Raw genomic sequence first — 19254 nt, forward strand, 5'->3', positions numbered from 1 at the left:
TATTTCTGAACATATTTACTAGTGAGGAGACAGTGACCTGGGGGCTTGTTAAAATTTAATGATTAACTTAGTCTTTGACATCATCTGATGTCTAATCCTTTAACTTGGCACTGACTTTGTCTTCCCATAGCTTATGGAATTCTCTTAACATTACCTCCTTATTGAACTGACTAGGTCGGACAGACACAATCTCAAGCCAGTTATAGCCAGCTTGCCTCCTGGACAGGGGAAATAAAATCAACCCAGAGGACAACAGAGCCGAGAACAGAGAAGAGACACATTTGCAGTGATGTTATGGAAGACCTAGGCTCAGTTTAGCTAGAACCAGATACATTTGTACCTTTCCAGTGATGGACTCAATACATATCCTCTCTCTGCTTAAATGCTTAGAAAGCATTCTAGTGCAGGGTGGAGTTTCCCTGTGCTCTTATCACCTACAACTGGGAAGCCATGAGAAATGAGTCCACACTGCTGAGCTAATCGGTTGTTCCTCTTTCCACAGGAATCTGGGACTAGCCAGAGAGAGTCTAAAGTGCCTTTGGACCCCAGTACATCACTATCTAACCCTGGGAAGGACCTCAATAGGCTCGATGAGAGGAGACTACTTACAAGACTAGGCCGGTTTAAGAGGGAAATTAGAGTTCTTTTTCCAAAGTCAGGCACTTAGGACTTGGACATGACAACCAGCCTCCTACCCTTTAGCTCAGCAGGGCACTAAGTAAGACAGGATATAAAGACTACAGCACAGCCCCTGGTACAATGCAAGGCACTCAGTAAATGTTAGTTCTCTTTGCGATGAATACTAGGACAATCTCAACATCTATGTGTAATTAAAAACAAACTAAAAAGAATACTGACGAATCCCAGGTTCCCAGGCACATGGGAAGCACAGAGAGAAAAGAGAAAATGCACAGAGCAGGGAGATCCTCACATCTGCCCATGAAAAATGTTCATCACAAACGTAGGGGTCTCAGGTCCTCCGGGAGATATTGATGGTGACCCAGAGAAATGAGCAGAGCCATTCACAGCATGATGGACTAAAATGCGGACTTACAGTGTCAGGAACATAGGGTAAGCCATAAAACTGCTCTTGTGTTTCCATGAGGATGTCTGTGGTTGACTTCTTCAGGGGATGCTGGCCATGGTAGATTTGATCCAGGGCGGCATAAAAGACCTAGGCAGACAGAAACCTCTGTTTAGCTTTGGTAGTCCATCCTGTATTTAAGATGTGGTCAGTCAAAGATGTCGTAAGTGCACCAGAGTGGCAATTATGAACCACAGCTGAAAAGACTCACAGACATAAATATGTGTTATCTGAGACATACTCTGAACCATGTATATAACCAGTCAAGAGTTTAAAGGGGTCCTCTCAAGCTTTCCATAATAAAGGTTGCCGTTCAGTTTTGAACCTTATCCATCATTAAATTTGTGGCCACAAAACTGGAATTACGCAGTTATAAATACGTTTTAAGAAATCAGAATTACAGCTTGTGGTGCCTGTATCTAACAAATCTTGTTCGGTGTCCTCCTGGATCCCGCTCATCATCAGGGAGAGGTGTGAGGCGGTCAGAGTCCTAGCTTTGTGTCAGGAAGGGAAGGACCACTAAGTGACACAGCTGTGCAGAGAAGGCTGCAGAAAGCATCTAGGGCAGTAGAACACAGAAGGGGCAGACCCTGGTGCAGCTGCTGCAGGGTTTGGAGCAAGGGACCCACAGATGTCAGCTCTCTATCAGGAAGAACAAAGGAAACAGCTGCAGCAGGGGAGGGGGAGGGACATCCTCGCGAGTGGAGGACAGTGACCACGGAACAGAGGAAAGCAGCACAGGAAATCTGAAAATCTGGACATCTGACCTGGGCACTGGAGTGGTACCGCGGTGTGAATTTACCGTGTAAGAAAGATGGAGTGTTTTAGTTAAAGAGACAGTCTGACATGCAGTTACACCGCTGTGGTGAGTCTTTCTGGCTTAGAAATGGAATCTGCAGAGAATGCACAGCTGCTGACTTGAAAGAAGTGAGGATTAGTTTGGATAAAAGGAAACATGTAAATGACCCCTGGCCCCTGCCTTCACCTACATATAGAATTATGCTTGTGAATTATAAAGCTAAGCTAAGCCTTCCCTGGAGAAGCACAGACATTTTCTGAACACAAACATTGTGTTCCTCTAGCTGTCTAAGTAAACATACAGCTAAACGAGGCTCTCTCAGCTCTGCCATGAGCACTAACAGTGGATAGTGAGGACCCAAGGAACCAGAGCCGGCAGAGAAAATGATTATCAACTGACCCTTGCTCCAACCTGAGCTGTGGGGCACACTTTTCTTCTACTCTACAACAAGCTAGAAGTCAAGGGCTTTGTTTCTTTGATTATGCCTTTTAAATTATGTAAATATGGACCTGTAGAAACACTTGGTTCCAGTTTGGTGGCACTGTTTGGAGAGGTTTAGGTGTGGCCTTGTTGGAAGAAGTATGTCCCGGAAGGGGGCTTTGAGAATTAAGGACTTCATGCCATGTCTAGTTCACTCTTTCTGCTCTGTGCTTGAAGCTTACGATGCGCACTCTCGGCCGCCTGCTCCTGCCTCCAGGCCTGCTCACGGTGGCTCTGCCTACACTGTGATCGCTCTCCAACTGTAAGCCAAAAGGCTCTCTGTTCCTTCAGCTAGCTTCAATCACTTAGTACACTGCTGCACTCCCGGACCAAAAGCCTTAGCACCCTACAGAAGGACGCAGCCCGTCTGTTACAGCACACGACAGTTTCTAACATACTAACCACCTCAGAGCCTGTCCACCGCTTGCCTGCACTGCAGCTTAGAGGCAGGGCACAGCACCTGGGTCATAAGGAATGGTTCCCCCCTCCCTCTCTTGCTTATTCTTTTGGATGGGAGGGGAAGAACAGTTGGTTCCTGGTTTAAAATAAAATCATCGGAACATAATAAAATTGTGGTTCAAAGAGAAAGCTTCATGAGACTTCTAAAAGCAAACCAAAAGGCTTCGGCACCAGGGCTGCACAAGCATGCCATCCTGGCACCGAAAGACTGAGGCAGGAGGATCACATGCAAGGCCAGCCTGGGCCATTACTGAGATATCGAAATCAAAACAAAGTTAGAAAATGCCTTTCTCCAGGTCACACTATTATTAAAAAACTGAAATTAATTTTTAATTGGATTCACATGCATGGCCACTGAATAAACAAATCAGATGAAAAGCCACAGTTATGGCTATAACCATTCTCCTCACTAAAGAAGTCAAGGACAGAAGCCAGGCCTGTTGAACACTCCAGATATACGGCATACCCCAAGGCAGAACACATACAACATACACATACAACATACACATACACATACACATACAACAAACAGATCTCACTTCTTATTGCTTTCTAGGGATTGAATTTACTGTCTGGGTTTGGGTTGAGAATTTTTAAAAACCAAAGGCAACTGGAGAATAGTTTCCGTCTGAAAGAGTTAACGGGATCATGAAAGGGTGCTGCTGAGGTGCAAGGCAAGTGTGCAGGGACTGTTTGTTTCTGTTAATCTGTAAGGACGAGACACTCCCACAGACAATCTCAGTAAGTGCAAACATTGGAGCATCTGGTAACAGACCTGGCCTCCAGATGGTCATCAAAGTGTCCTTGTCTTCATCTCGTAACCCAGGAAACTATCTATAAATACCATCTAAAACTAATAATAATTACTGTTTAAACTTCACAGGAAGAACCACAATTTTAAAAAAACAAAACAAAACCAGAAAATGAGTAGCAATACATATGGTTGGGTCCAAGCCCTAACTTGGCTCTATAATCCTGCTAGGCTTTGATTTCCTTGGTAAAAATGGGAAATGACCATACTTCATATTTCACACGCACCTCATACAGATAGTGTGAGAATGTCATGAGTCAATTCTGGCTGAGTTCTTTGAACTGAGATGAAAGGTGTTCAGAAGCATAATTATTGTAATAAGTGCACTGGCAAGAATTTAAAGTTGAGTGTCTATTCGGGATAATGTCTGGAAAACGTTAGCATGAGGCACACATACATACCTGAAGCTGCATTTCTGCGGCGGCACAGACCTTCTTAGATTCACAGAGACGAGACACCATAGCTTTTGGCAGTGGCTTCATAAAACAAAACAATGTACACGTCAGTAAACTGCTTAATAAGCCACTGCAACAAGTATACTTCAGGGTCAGGCAACTTAAAAATAACATCACGTGGAGAAAATGAATGGCAGATCTCATTAGAGTGTTAAAAATAACCTTTGGATATTTTAGTTGACAAGGTAACACGACTGAAGGCATTCCATTTAATTTTAAGAAGAACTGTCAAATCAGGGTTTACACAAGAAAAAACAGGATTAGAGGGAGTGATGGTATTGGCACTGATCTTTCAAATCTATTTAAACCCCAGAGGGAATACTTTTGTTCCTTTGTTTCTAGCAAGTGTGTTCAAGTGCTCTCTTAACTTTCAAGTGCACATAATAACTAACGAAGAGCCTGAAAGATTAAAATGTCGAGATAAGCGCTAATCCACAATGCCAGACAGGGTTAAACTGGACTGATACTCCCAATAATCAGCGTGATGATAAACTTCAGGTCCTCACTTTTCCAACCTGGAAGAATTACAGAACTTGAGTTTGGTATAAGGTCTGTGTCATTTAAAGCTTTCTCTATGAAAGTAATTAGACCTAATCCTATGACATTTATGCTCTGGGAAAATAACGGAATAATGTTGTTGAAGTGAGTAAGCTCTTCTTTATTGAAGAAAGCTAACATCTATTCTACAGAGAAACATGTTATCTAAAGAAACCAGAGGCGGGTGGGTGGGAGTTTAGCTACGGGAGTGTGGGCCCGTTCATAGCTGCTACTATGTCCATCCCCAGAGTAGAGCCTGCCACAGGACTCTGAAAGGCTCTGCTGACAAACGATCCTTTCCTGTGACCCGGGTAAGAAGAAGAACCAGAGTAAGGAAGAACTGACTCGATTCCTAATGAAGAAAGATACTTTTGGGAATTCACAAAGACAGAGATGAAGAAAGACGGGTGATGCAGAATGCGAAAGTCCCTCATTCCCTTATGTGCTAGAACATTTGGCCTCCGGCTGGCGGCACTGTATGGGAAGGCTGTGAGGCTTTTAGGTGGGTGGAGCCTCCGTGGATCACTGGGGCAAGGCTTCAGCCTTTCTATCCCAGCCCCACTTGTCTGTCCATCATTTTCTGCTTCCTGAGTACAGATGCAATGCAACCAACCAGCTTCCTGCTCCTATGTCTACTTCCTGCACCTGCTGCGTCTTCCTTGCCCTGATGGTATTTGGCTTCTCCTGGCTGGTGAAGCAGTCAACCCTGTCACCTGTGCTCTGTCATGGAGGGCTGGTCTGCATCCTCAGACTCAGACAGGACAAGCTTCTGGGGCTCAGGAAGGGCTAGAATGTCAGCTGCCTCTTCCTGCAGTGACGCTGGCAGCAACCTGCCAAGCTCTCTACATGGTTGGAGGGTAGAACAGACCCGACGGGAAGGCAGCAACACTTGAGAAAGAATCAGGAGTCTGAATTATTGAAGGTGTACATGAAGACTCTTGCAACGCTTCAGTGGGTATGACAAGACAGTGTGCATCAGTACCGCAAGCCGGACTCCCTCAGCTAAGGGATAGTTCCCTGGACGAGTATCTGCAGCAGCCTGCCCTTTCTGACTGGTATAGTCTTTGGTCAAGAAGAAAACAGACAGAAATCTCAGCTCTCTGGGAACTTACACCCTATCCCATCTTGGTATTTAAAAAAATACTATTAAAAAAACCAAACAGACAGTGTTTATTATATCAGTTCCCCCAGGCTCAAAGATCACACACAGGGCTTAACCCCAAGTTCCTGTAAAATGTAAGCATCTGTCCTTTAAGCATTCAAGTGTTCTAACCACAGCAATACTGACACACATATCATCCCTAAAGTGTATTTATGAACCACTGCACCTAAGCTCTACTAATAGCCATTGTGTTATAAACGAGTAAGCATTAATTAGATGTCAATTACTTTACTTTAAATACTTCCAAGAAAATGATAAAATGCAAATTTTAAAAAGGCAGTATGTTAAAGATACCGCCAACTCCTCATTCATTCCATAAACTGCTAGTGTAAGTTACTGTTGGGGTGTGTTAGAGGAGGACATGTTTCTTTTTTCTCAGCTCCAGCTGTCTGAATTTAGGTTTATGTTAATTTAGATATTATCCACTTTTAGAAGAATCCTGCTTAATCAACATGCTTACTGTTTTCTTTTGCTTCAAAAAGGTCTCTGAGGCTGGGTGTTTTATAAAGAAAGTAAATTTATTAGGACCACACTTTTGGAAACTAGCATTCTAAGACTAGGTGGTCCTACTAATGAGAATCTCCTGGCAGATGATGAAACATGTACAGAAGAGACCACACGGAGAGATGAGCAGAAGAGATCACACAGAGACAGGCAGAAGAGATCGCACTGAGAGACGGGCAGAAGAGATCACATGGAGAGACAGGGCAAATGTCTGCTCTCTTATAACAATCTACTCAACTAGCCACAGGAATTAATCAGGGTCCCTAGGAACCATAGTCATTTCTTCTAGGGAGGTAATATGAAGGTTCCGTAACCCCAACACTGCTACACTGGGACCAAACTGCCATCAAACATACATTTGGGACATGATCCATTTTCAAATCACAGCAGACAATTCAGCCAGAATCCACCATACTGAAGACTAGGTCCTCAAGATCCCCTTACCAGTATCCCAAGTGGTTCCTGGCCATCAAAGCCACCAAATATTCTGTAGGTCTGATTAGCTAGAATATACAGCTAACATTTCCTGCTTAGCAATATTTTCTCCACCATACTCCCCAACCTGGCGCTATGCCACACACGTCCTCCTGTATTTGGAGATTATGTGATCAGAATCTCTCCCCTACTCCACTGCGGCTGGTCCCTCTCAAGAAATGCTGTCTTGTTGGGTCATCTTCTGCCCTCAGGAATCAATCCTGCTAACTGCCTCAGACGGAGGTGAAGACATGGGGCGGGTGGCAGCTGTGCCGTCTGAAAATATGACCCACCATCAGAGCACCCTGCTGTCCAGTGACAAAGCCATCCCACACAAGGTTTTGTTTTTGTTTTTAATTACTGTCCCAACAAGTTCTCCCCAACAGTGTTACTGTGGTAATATAAAACACAGAGATTATAATTATGTATTCAAGTACACAATTAGCATATAATTAATGGTAGCAGGGTGAGCATATGGGAAAATGTCGGTAGGAAAAAGATGAGTCCACAATTGAAGGTAGGCAGGCACATAAAAATGTGCTTCCCCCAGTCCCGACAGTTTACGAAGTAGATAAACCTCTAAGCAGCAGGCTAGAAGGAGGGATACTTGCAGGAGCCCCATGAGAAGACCAGACCCCTCCTGGAGACCCCGGCAAGGCCTGAACGCTGAAGTTCTTCACTAAGTCAGACAAGAAGGTCTGAGAGCAAAATCTGACCTGGACAGAGTAAGAGCTGTGAAGTGGTTTATCTTAAAATACTCATCACACTCCGTGAACGTGCAGAGAAAGAAACACGTTTAAAGTGCATTTGGCCAGAACCCTGTACGTTTGTTTTAAAACTAAAACTCTACAGTATTCAAAGCATTTTAATTTCTAACCACCGGAAAATTCTGATCTTCAAAACATGCAATTCCAACATTCCAGGTAACAACCATAAATTTCTACTTGGCACATATTTTATCTGAGATAAAGGGTGTATTTACAACTTCTTTTGGAAAACTAAGAAAAGAGACAAAAATAGTGAAAAGTTAAATTCTAGGGACCGGGAAGACAGCTCCAGAGACAAAAGCACCTACTGCCAAATCTGAAAACCTGACCTTGACCCCTGGACTACAGGGAAAGAGACCTGATTCCCACAGGCTGACCTCTGTGTAAGCCTGTACACATGTGCACATAGAATCTTTTTTTTTTTTCTGTTTTTTTTCATTTTTTTTACTTTTTTTTTCTTTTCTTTCTTTTTTTTTTTTTTATTAACTTGAGTATTTCTTATTTACATTTTAGTGTTATTCCTTTCCGGTTTCCGGGCAAACATCCCCTAACCCCTCCTCCTCCCCTTCTTTATGGGTGTTCCCCTCCCCACCCTCCCCCCATCGCTGCCCTCCCCCCAACAATCACGTTCACTGAAGGTTCAGTCTTAGCAGGACCCAGGGCTTCCCCTTCCACTGGTGCTCTTACTAGGATATTCATTGCTACCTATGAGGTCAGAGTCCAGGGTCAGTCCATGTATAGTCTTTAGGTAGTGGCTTAGTCCCTGCAAGCTCTGGTTGCTTGGCATTGTTGTACATATGGGGTCTCGAGCCCCTTCAAGCTCTTCTAGTTCTTTCTCTGATTCCTTCAACGGGGGTCCTATTCTCAGTTCAGTGGTTTGCTGCTGGCATTCGCCTCTGTATTTGCTGTATTCTGGCTGTGTCTCTCAGGAGAGATCTACATCCAGCTCCTGTCGGCCTGCACTTCTTTGCTTCATTCATCTTGTCTAATTGGGTGGTTGTATATGCATGGGCCACATGTGGGGCAGGCTCTGAATGGGTGTTCCTTCTGTGTCTGTTTTAATCTTTGCCTCTCTATTCCCTGCCAAGGGTATTCTTGTTCCCCTTTTAAAGAAGGAGTGAAGCATTCACATTTTGATCATCTGTCTTGAGTTTCATTTGTTCTAGGCATCTAGGGTAATTCAAGCATTTGGGCTAATAGGCACTTATCAATGAGTGCATACCATGTGGTGCACATAGAATCTTAAATACTGATAAAAGTTTCAAGTCGAAATGTCCCACGAACAGTATGTTGTGCTGTATGTTGCTTGAAAAAGCAGGTCAGATGGTAGATGACGGTCCTGGGAGGAGTTGGGAGTGTAGGGGGTGTGTGAGTGTGATTAAAATGCAGTGCACACATGTAGAAAATTCTCAAAACCTTAGTAAAGATATTTTTAATTGTGTTAGGTCACAGGTAGCAACCTAACCTTGCATCTACCCTTACAGTTGTATAGTGGTAGATTCCAGGGAGCTCTCTGTTCCTGGCCCTAGCCTTGAACTGGTGCCGACTGACCTCCCAGGCTCTTGACTGGCCATCGCCTCCAGGGTGGCAGAAGGCAGCCACAGCAGGCTATCAGTACATTCACTCTTACTCTTTGGCTGGAGATCCCAGTCATCCAGGCTTCAGGAGAAAGACTGTTGCAGGGGTGTGCCTATTCCCAGAGAGTATTTGTGGTGGTTTAATAGGTTCGGCCCCCATAGACTCATGTGTTTGAATGCTTTGGTCCATAGGAAGAGGCACTATTAGGAGGTGTGGCCTTGTTGGAGGAAGTGTGTCACTGTGGGGGTGGGCTTTGAGGTCTCCTATGCTCAAGCTACACCTGGTGTGGCACACACAGTCCTCTTCTGCTGCCTGCAGATCAAGATGCAGACCTCTCAGCTCCTTCTCCAGTACCACGTCTGCCTGCACCCCGACAAGATCAGAACCTCTGAACCTGTCAGCCGGCCCCAATTAAATGTTTCCTTTGTAAGAGTTGCCTTGGTCATGGTGTCTGTTCACAGCAAGAAAACCCAAACTAAGAAAGTTTTTGAGCTTCTTTCCTTCCATCCAATGCACATTTTAAAAATACAAGTGTTTCAAAGCACTGACTTGGAAATAAATAAATCAATTAGACGTACATTTCTACCAAGAAAAGAAGATACTCTAATACATAAAATTCCTTAAGGAAAAAATGGCATGTGCACAAGATAGCCCCCTGTTAACCTGCACACTACTATATTCCGTGTATAAACTTACCTTTTTCAGAATCCCTTTCAGCCCCTTAGGCCCACTTTGGAATTAAACTCTCTCAAACCAGCACTGAGTCCCGTGTGGGAGATCCTAAGGGCCCCTTTGCCACAGCACTGTTGTTAGTGATCATTTCTGATTGATGTCTGCTGAGGGAGCTCTGCACGTACCTTGCCCCTTGTCAAACCATAGGTAGCCAGAGCTCCAGTCTCCTGCCTCTTCAGAGCCACATCCACACCACATGCCCTAGCCCCCAGGATACTGTCTCATGCTGCGAACTACAGAGTAACACCACCAGGCCTGCCCTGCCCTACCTAGATCTTGTTTACACTGTAAAGAGGCATGTTTCCATTTTGTGATTTTCAGGTAACATATAGTATCAATATTCCTCTGCTGGGGGTGTTGCATTTAGACAGGACAGTCAATCTACTGAACCCTTATTGAAGCAACTCACAGTTTGTTTGTTTTTTTTCCATGTCACTCCTGACATACTGCACTGAATGTAGTTTCAGAATATGTGTGTAAATTTATTTCAAAACAATATTTATTGGGTAAACTTTATCCTTCAGAGTTTCTTTCAGGAAAAGCTCTCTTTCTAGAGCTCCTCAGGCCTGATACTGTCCTCATCCCCAATAGGTTGCCCGTGTGTTGGGTGACTGGAGATTGTAGAAGACGAGAATAAAGGTTGAGCAAAGACAGACAGATGGGAAGACTCCAAGGTCTGCCCTCGTCTGTACTTTATCACGATGTCTGAGGCAGCCTACTGAGCAGTGGAGAGACAGCGAAGAATGCACGTGATCTTCCCCAGGTAGGAGGAAAGCACCAGAAAGTGCACAGGGAAGCACATAAGAGACAATAACCATGTGCAGTACCTGGAGAAGGCCAGCACTCCATCACGAACAGTGACTCCTGCAGCACCATAGTAGTGACATTTCAAATTTAACAATTAGCCTTGAAATAGACAAAAAAAACCCCAACAAAACCAAACCAAACCAAAAACAAAATAACTGACTAAAACTTAGGAGCTATACATCTTGAACTACCCAGCCCAAATGCCCCTGGTTTTGCCAGACATTCAATGGGAAGCCTTATTTGAATATTTAATTAACTTATCCATCCTATAACCACACATGTGCCCGATGGCTTCAACTTAAATTTCTGCAACTTGGATCTCTGAGGCCCTGTCAGCTCCCTAGTTGGAAGCCTTCTCACAGCCCTCCAGCCATCCAGGGGCACCCTCTCCGTACCCAAAGCAGGGCCTTTCTAGCTAGCTCCAACTCTCAGCACTCATTTACTGCTGATTTCCCCTCTTCAATGTCAGACATAATTACACCCCAAAGGGGAGAAACTGTAGAACTTACCTACTTCCCTTTCATGTCATGAATGTACTCTGGTTTACTGGGCAGCATTAAAGGCTTTAGTCTAAATATGAACCATAAAGATGATAATTATCCAACTTTACAAAGCCCGGAGAAAGTAAAGGCCAGCATCATCATCATAGTTAGCATCTGAGGAAAGACCTTGACCCTGCTCCATACTTCCCTACCTAGAGACAGTAAGCAACAGTAACACAAGTCCATATCTCCATGTAACAGGAATCTTTGTGTTTCTCTAATCTGTCATCGCTAGGTGATATTACAGCATGCATATATTATGAAATTTGACTAACAATATTTGAAGGTTTGGATGCATTAGTTTTCAATTTGTAAATGTTTGGGTTTTTCTTTTTTTTAATGAGCATGACGACTTTGGTGAAGGGTGTCTTATGCATCCATAACACGCTATCCAAATACAGACAGCAAAAGTACATTGAACCCAGGCACGCAGTCCACCCTCTCTCCCATGGAAGATGTACACCTCAATTTTTGTAGGAAAGAAGTTCACTGTCTATTAAAGCTCAAAACAATAGAATTAAAAGGCAAAGTCAAAAGAGATGGACAAAAATCCCAGACACATAATCTGCTACAGCACAGATGGACTATTGCCAAAGTGAATCCCGACAAACTATGAAGAATCCACACCAGACAGCCCACTAAATCAGCCAGGCCTGGCAGTGCACACCTGTATGCTAACACCCAGCAGAATGGCTGGACTAAATGTTGACTTCCAGGAAACTGTGATTGAAACAAATGAGACAACAAAGCACAGTTCAGCTATATTTCTAGAAGGTCCTAGACCAAAAAGCAAAATCAAAGGAAGTTAACAATGTCATAGCTATTCTATAATAAAATTATAGAAACTAGTTGAGCAGATGCACCATGAAATTTCAAGCAGATGGCATTCAAATCTAAATATATATATTACTCAAGTTTAAACAATTAGATAAATGTCACCTTAAGAAATCAGGAAAGCCTTTAATCCCAGCACTTGGGAGATAGAGGCAGGTGGCTCTCAATGATTTTAAGGCCATCCTAGTGTACATAGTGAGTTCAAAGACCAATGAGGGCTATATCATGAGATCTTACTTTAAAAGGGGGGTTGGGAGGGAGGAGAGGAAGGTGGTAGTGATGATGATGATGATGATGAAAAAGAAACCAGGGAAGTGGATGGAACAAGAAAGGAAGAAATGAATAATAACAAAGCAAAAAATATCAGTGACTGAAACTGAACAGAAGACTTGGTATTTGAAAATCCTAATAAAACAGATTAGTAAGGGAAAACGTGAGAAAAACAATAGTGGAAAGAAATATAATTACAGATGAAGCTGAAAATGAAAGATAAAAGAATACTCTAAATAACTATGCCAATAAAGTTAAGAACTTGGTTAAATTTGTAGAAAATTATAACTTAGCAAAGCTTATTAAAAAGAAAGTCTAGTCAAGGAGTCCAATGACTACAAAAACAAAACAAAACAAAACCACTTGCTAAAAATCTTCGTACAGAGAAGGTAAATCATAAATGGCTTTAGAGAGGAACTTTGACAAAGTTCTATGAAACAGATGACTATAGTTTTACTTAAGAACAACAACAAAAACATTGTAGAGAACAGAAAAAGGACGGAACACAAACCACCTCTTTTTATAAAACGGCTTCCACTCAATACCAGTGAAATCAAAAGCCAATCTCTCCCACAAACCCAAGTTTCCTCTGTTCACAAGGTACTACCAAAAAGTCATCTCTGTATTAAAAAAAAAGACCAATATGAACTCAAGACCAAAGTTGTTTAATCCTAGAACTGAAAGGTGCCTTACTGCTAGTTCTCGGCACTGACACTCACTATCCAATTCCTCGAGAGATGTGGTGAAAAAATCTGGTAGAACACAGCAATCATTAAAAAAAAAAATAAACAAAACTATGTAAGCTAAAAGTTAGAAGACATTTGCTTTTCCTGGCATCTCTACCAAGCCCATAGTAAGCATCTTCCTTCATGATAAAACAGTAGAGCCGTTTCTTTAAAAACCAGGCTGCACAAAAGCAAGCAAACAAAAGCCTCCGTCAGGACTAAGGCACATCACATTCACAGGCCGCTTCTACTGAGGGCGGAATGAGACAAGAAAAAAGAAACAAACGCAAGCTATGGGGACTGGAAAGAGAACAAAGCACTCTCCGCAGAAATAATGGTGCAGACTCCGGTCCAAGTCTACAGGCAGGTTCCTGGAACCCACGACTTGCCCAAGGTCGATGAGGATTTACAATGGTATGAAAGGAGACGCTTTCAGAAACAAATGTGGATCAAGGCCTTAGAAAGAAAACATGACAACTTTATTCCATGACTTTTAAGAAACCTGATAAATAGTGAGCTATGCCTTCCTCATGATCTGAAGACTCAATCCTGACATTGGTATATGGCACAGATAAAGCATATATACTGGTATACACGTAGAAATACAGAATTCTTATACTTTTTTAAAAAAGCAATTTGATTCTAAAATGGCTAGGAAAGCACACAAGCACCCAAGAATAGACAAAATTTTTGAGAAGCAGATTGAAGATGACTGATCCACTGGTGTTAAGCTTATTGTTAAGCTACAGTAGCAGAGACCATGTGGAACAGTTACCACAACTTACAGGTAAGACAGAGCACAATGCCCTAACTGTCCCTTAGGTGGCAGGACACTGGAGGAAGGGGAACTGCCCTGTTCCAAGAAAGGTTGTTTGAGTACCAATGCCAATATAAGCTACAAACTAAAAAACTGGAGATAAAGGAGGTTACTATAGGACATGGGCAGAATGTACAGAAGCTATCTGGTCTACCTAGGAGTTTGGCTACTTCAATTCAGTTAGAGTTAAAACTCTATTATAAATCTGATTTAAAAAATCTATTCTGAAAAAGTGGGGTAGAGATAGCACCTTAGAACAAAGGAAACTCTAGCCCTAATCAATATCCTATTCCTGGGCTAATTTAAAATGTTTACCACAGCTGGGATGGCGTGCCCTGCCACTTAGGAATCAGTGACTAAGGGCAGTGAGAGCAAGAAAAGGAAGACGCTGAGCACACCTCACTTCCTAGGGAGGTGTTCTGGCCTTTCCAGGACTTTCATGGCCTCTTGGAGGCTTTTCCTTCTAGCCAAAATGGCCGATCTCATCTTGGCCTCAGGAACTGAAGGCAAGAGCCTTGGGACAATGCCTGACTTCACTTGTGACTGAGATGTGGAGACTGGCATGAAACATAAACTCAGTAGGAACTTTCTATGAGGGCTTCACCTCCTTATGATGCCCTCAACTGGTATTCGTGTGTTTTAAGAAAATGGATAGGGCTACTGAGAGCGGGCTGGGAGCTTCCTAGTTCCTTTTCCAAGACCTTGTCGTGTATTCACTGCCCTCTTCAGCCGCTCCCTGCACCGTAAGGCGGCCTGACTTGGATTTCCCGGCTATCTTGGGTATGGGGCATCTGGCTCTACTCCGTAGGCCTCATACAGTAAGCAATTACCAAACTCCTGTGACTGCCAAACACCAACATGAAGCTATGGGTGGTTGCGGGACTTTTGCAGGGTTATGTGTGCAAGACCATTGACTATCCCCAAACAACCTTTACAATAGTTAACTTAACTTGGCCATTTTAAAAACTGAAATAGACTATAATTCAGACTCACTCAGATTTAAGACTACCTTGAAACACATCTACTATTCTAGAGTTGATGAAAATGGAATCGAACTCCAAAAGACAGCAAAATCATATTACATGTCTGGGGATACTCAGAAAGAGAGGGAAGTAAAGATGGGGTTCAGTCCTAATTTGGTTCATGTTTTCTCCTAGTTTGATTAATCCTTTCACTTAACATCTTTAAGTTTTACTCTTCTGCCCAACCCTATACGAGACAAAAGTCTAGGGCCTACAAACATGGCCTAGACTAGGGCATGCAAACAGCAATGTAAAACAAGGGGAAATGGTTCCAGAAGGCAAGAGTATATTTTCCAATGAGCATGGGACAGCTGGGTGAGGATGTCACTCAGTAGCAGAACACGTGGCTAGCTAGCATGTGGGAACCTGGGGGCTAGACCCCCAGCACCACAGGACAAACGAAACAAAACAAAACAAAAATGCCAGCATACCATTGGTTATACTCACAGAGAACTACTGAAGTATAACTTTCATTTCAATTTGGAAGTGTTTAAAATTGTAATGTGTCACACACACATAGATAGGAAAAAAAACCTTTGAATTAAGGAATTTTCAGACTTCATATATTTAGATAATAAAGTTGTTAAGAAAGCAGCTCAAACGAAGAGAACAGATGTGCACAGGTGAAGCCCTTTACAGCGACACAAGCTGGATGCCTGGCTCGGGACCCAGTGGGGTAAAGTGGAGACCGTTTCCTTATAGGGTAAAGATGGGGACAGAGAAGAAGATTATTGGGCATCGGATACAGGCAGCTATTTCCCTGCATATGACCATGGATGAAAAATATGACATGATAGCTTGCTTGAGAGGTGGTGTCTACGACAACAAAAGGAATAAACACAGAAAGTTGAGCGGTATTCGGCAGGCCATAAGTAGAGCCAATCATGGTGACCCAATGCACAATACAACACCACACATAAGAACCCCTTACCCAAAATGCCTGAGACCAGAACTAGTTCAAATTTTTAGCTTTTTCAGGTTTGGGGATATCTGCGCATACATAGCTAACACAGCGTAGGAATAAGACCCAACTCTTAACGGGAATTCACTCTTTCACAGGCCACTCGAGGTGGCATTTTGTTTTGTGTATTTTGTTTTGACTATGACCTGTCATGTGAATTCAAGTCTGTGATTTTCTACTTGTGGCACACGTCAGTGTTTAAAGTTTTGAATTTAAAATTTTGGGATCAGGGGTGATTAGCCTCCATTAGTTGTTCCTACCTGACCAGTCTGATAATGCTTGGCAAACTGGCTGACGACTCGGTAATCATTTGAAAAATACTCCATCAGAATAGACGGAACTTCAGCAAAGTCAGTAGGGCACCTGGTCCCTGAAGAGAAGAGGAAAAATTAGGTATGAGTTAAATCAACATGTTTGTCTTTCATATTATATGCGTTTTAAAACTTGTTTGTACTTCTGATGAACTATAATAAGTTTTAATTCACTGAACCAATAATTTACTCTATAAAATTATTGTACCTATTTGCAGAAAAGTTTATTATAATCCTACATATTTTTCTTTATATTAAGAGTAAAAAGAAATATTTGCACAGCTGCTGAAACGCCTTACAAAGCGACAGCTCACACCCTCTCCACATAGCTTGTCTTCTGCTGTGCTGGCTTGACATGAAACATAAATTAGAACCCTCTTACAACCAGTAAGGCATTTGTATTTAGTTCACTGACTTCCATTTCCAAATGCTTTTAGCCTTCATTTGTTTTCAAAGGACTTTACTTAAGCTATATACTGCTCTTTGTAACAGAGTCAGTCTTTGGTAAGAAAAATCAATATTTTAAAGTCAAAGTTCCTTGAGGCAACAAGTCTCTAAGAACCTCCTGTAGATACGCTATTGTTCCAGTCAACCCACACACAGTCTCGTCAAACATCATTCTCTTGCCCAAGTTCTGTGTATTCAGAGTTAGTTAATGAGCAATGGATGCTAACACCTTATCAGGAAGTGATCAAATGCTAATGGTAGTGAACTGAGGACTTCAGACAAAGTACAGCCAGGTGTGATGGTACACACCTGTGATCCCAGTACCTGGGAGGTGGGGGAAGGATGATCAGGTGTTCAAGACCAGCCTGAATTATACAGTGAGTTCAAGTCCAGCCTGAGTAATACTGCAGAGGAATTTTAATCTAGCAACATGGCTGCTCTGGCAAGGGCTCACATCCAAAGACATTTTGGGTCTGTGTAATCCAGCTATAATGACATACCTTTAATCCCTCTTGCTGGAATATAATCACTCCCTTAGTACACACCTTTAATCCCAAACAATGAAGGTAAAGTTAGTGGAAGCAGCCATGTTTGAAAGTGACATCAAATTGAGGGGCAGACAAAAATGAATCAGAGAAAAGTTTGAATGAGTCAGAGATAGGATACACCCAACTCTCATAAGAACGGCACAGGGAAGAGAGGCAACTTAAGAGAACAGCATACAGAAACACAGATGTACACACACACACACACACAGAAAGACAGAGAGAGGGGGGGAGAAAGAGAGAGAGGGAGGGAGAGAGAGAGAGGGAGGGAGAGAGAGAGAGGGAGGGAGGGAGGGAGAGAAAGGGAGGGAGGGAGGGAGGGTGGGTGTGTGTGTTTTTATCAGTACGGTTTTACAGAGACAAGTTGCAAGTGAAAACAGAATGACCAGAGAATAAGGAGTCAGAAGATTAGAATACACTGACAGAGTTAGTCTGAGGTCAAGCAGAGCAATTCAGTCAGAAGCCAAGAGAAGCAGATTGAACAGGAATTTGGGCCAGAACAGCTGAGTTGAACCAGCCAATGTTCAGAAAGAGCTAGAAACGGTGAATTTATTCATTAGTAAGCCTGTGAGATAACAATTACATGTGGCAAATAAAGGTTACTCTTACATTATCCAGTGAGTTCAAGGCCAGCCTGAGTTATAACAGTGAGTTTAAAGCCAGTGTGGGTTACTAGAGATCTTGTCTCAAAAAAATTAGAAAAACAAAAACAGCACCTTAGAGACAAGAAAGGTAAGAATAAAATCCTGAATGTAATCAGGCATCATTAAAAATTCATAAAGCATAATAACAATATTGTATAGAAGTAGTACATTTAAAACTACTTTACCATACTTTTAAGAAATAATTTTATTTTGTAAAAAAATATAGGGAGTTTTATTTTAAATGGAAAAAATTTCACTCAGTAACTGTGCCAGGGACTAAGGAGACAGAAACGTACTCTCTTCACACACACAAGTGTAAGTCCCCTGTGCTGTCACAAAATATAAATTCAAGATTGACACCTGAGATTTCCTACCATCAAGAGAGAATGTGAGAGGACCTAGTGTGCAGCAGTGACACGATGAGGCCACCTGAGATGAAAGACCTTAGACAGCAAAGGCCATACTAGAAATGACCACAGATTCCTAAAGCAAGCCTTCCTTACCAGTGACATGCTGGTACCGAGTGCGTCCGAGCATTGAGTGCATGGCATGCCCCATTTCATGGAAGAGATTTTCCATCATCCCAGGAGTTAATAAGGTAGGGAAATCCCTGGAAGCATGAGGGAGATTCAGCATGAGAACGACAACTGGGAGCTGATAGCTGCCATCTTCCTTTAATCTGCCCCCTCGGATGGTGAAGTGGCAATCCTTTGAGGGAAATACAGAGACAAGGTGTTAGACACTCTAGAGAACAAGTCTGGATATAAGACTCTATGGAAATGCGTGAGTTCAGACGTCTAACATGCTCTACTTCTATCCTCTATGTCCACTTCCTTGTTTTCTAAAGTCTTAATTTTTAAGCCACTAAAATGTATTGATGGATTTTATTCAGATACTCCAAAAACATGCCTTGACCTGATGCGTACAGGGTTGCGAACAACGGTATGAAGAGCTGAGACCACACTCTAATGTTAACAGTGAGTAGGAAAAGGCCCTGATGGCCCTGGTGTCAGGCAACCAGCAGAAAGTCTTCCAGTCTGCCATCCTTGTTCCTGAGCAGCCATGGCCTGAATTATATTAGCAGAGTCTGGAGCAGACAGACTGTCACTCCTTCACAACGACAGGAGAAAAGACAACTGAAACTAAGTCTTCAAGACATCGAGTTGCTGCACCCAAGCTGGATGTGTTGCCTCCCAGATCTGAGCCCAGACGAGTGTCAGAGCCCAGGCTGAGAATCCTTAAACTGCCACCTGCTGAGGAAAGAGGGAGAAGCTGGGACCCAGAGATGTTGACCTGTCTTTGGGTCCTCTGTTTGACTTCCGTTAGCCAAATCACCAAGGAAAGCGATCTGTCTCTACAAGCCTGACCTGCAGAATGTAGAATGCGACCTGTGACCCTAACCTGAAGTCACGGCACTTCCCATTGCATGAAAATACTAAAGGTGTTTAGTACATCTGTGTGCACATGCAGTATGCAGCAGAAGGGAA

The 19254-nt window shown here is 42.8% G+C and overlaps 1 protein-coding gene across 1 annotated transcript in view; it reads right to left on the reverse strand.

The window, feature by feature from the left end:
• Positions 1 to 19254, reverse strand: part of Mipep (mitochondrial intermediate peptidase) — a 103537-nt gene that overhangs the window by 46482 nt on the left and 37801 nt on the right. Inside the window, exons 13-16 of the mRNA XM_032917779.1 lie at positions 18271 to 18475; positions 16081 to 16190; positions 4035 to 4109; positions 1055 to 1174 (exon numbers count right to left, since the gene is read on the reverse strand). Of these exons, the coding sequence (XP_032773670.1) occupies positions 1055 to 1174; positions 4035 to 4109; positions 16081 to 16190; positions 18271 to 18475 (510 nt within the window). The remainder of the gene's footprint in view (positions 1 to 1054; positions 1175 to 4034; positions 4110 to 16080; positions 16191 to 18270; positions 18476 to 19254) is intronic.

Source organism: Rattus rattus, chromosome 12 (genome assembly GCF_011064425.1).
Source record: "Rattus rattus isolate New Zealand chromosome 12, Rrattus_CSIRO_v1, whole genome shotgun sequence".
In the NCBI taxonomy this organism is placed as follows: Eukaryota; Metazoa; Chordata; class Mammalia; order Rodentia; family Muridae; genus Rattus; species Rattus rattus.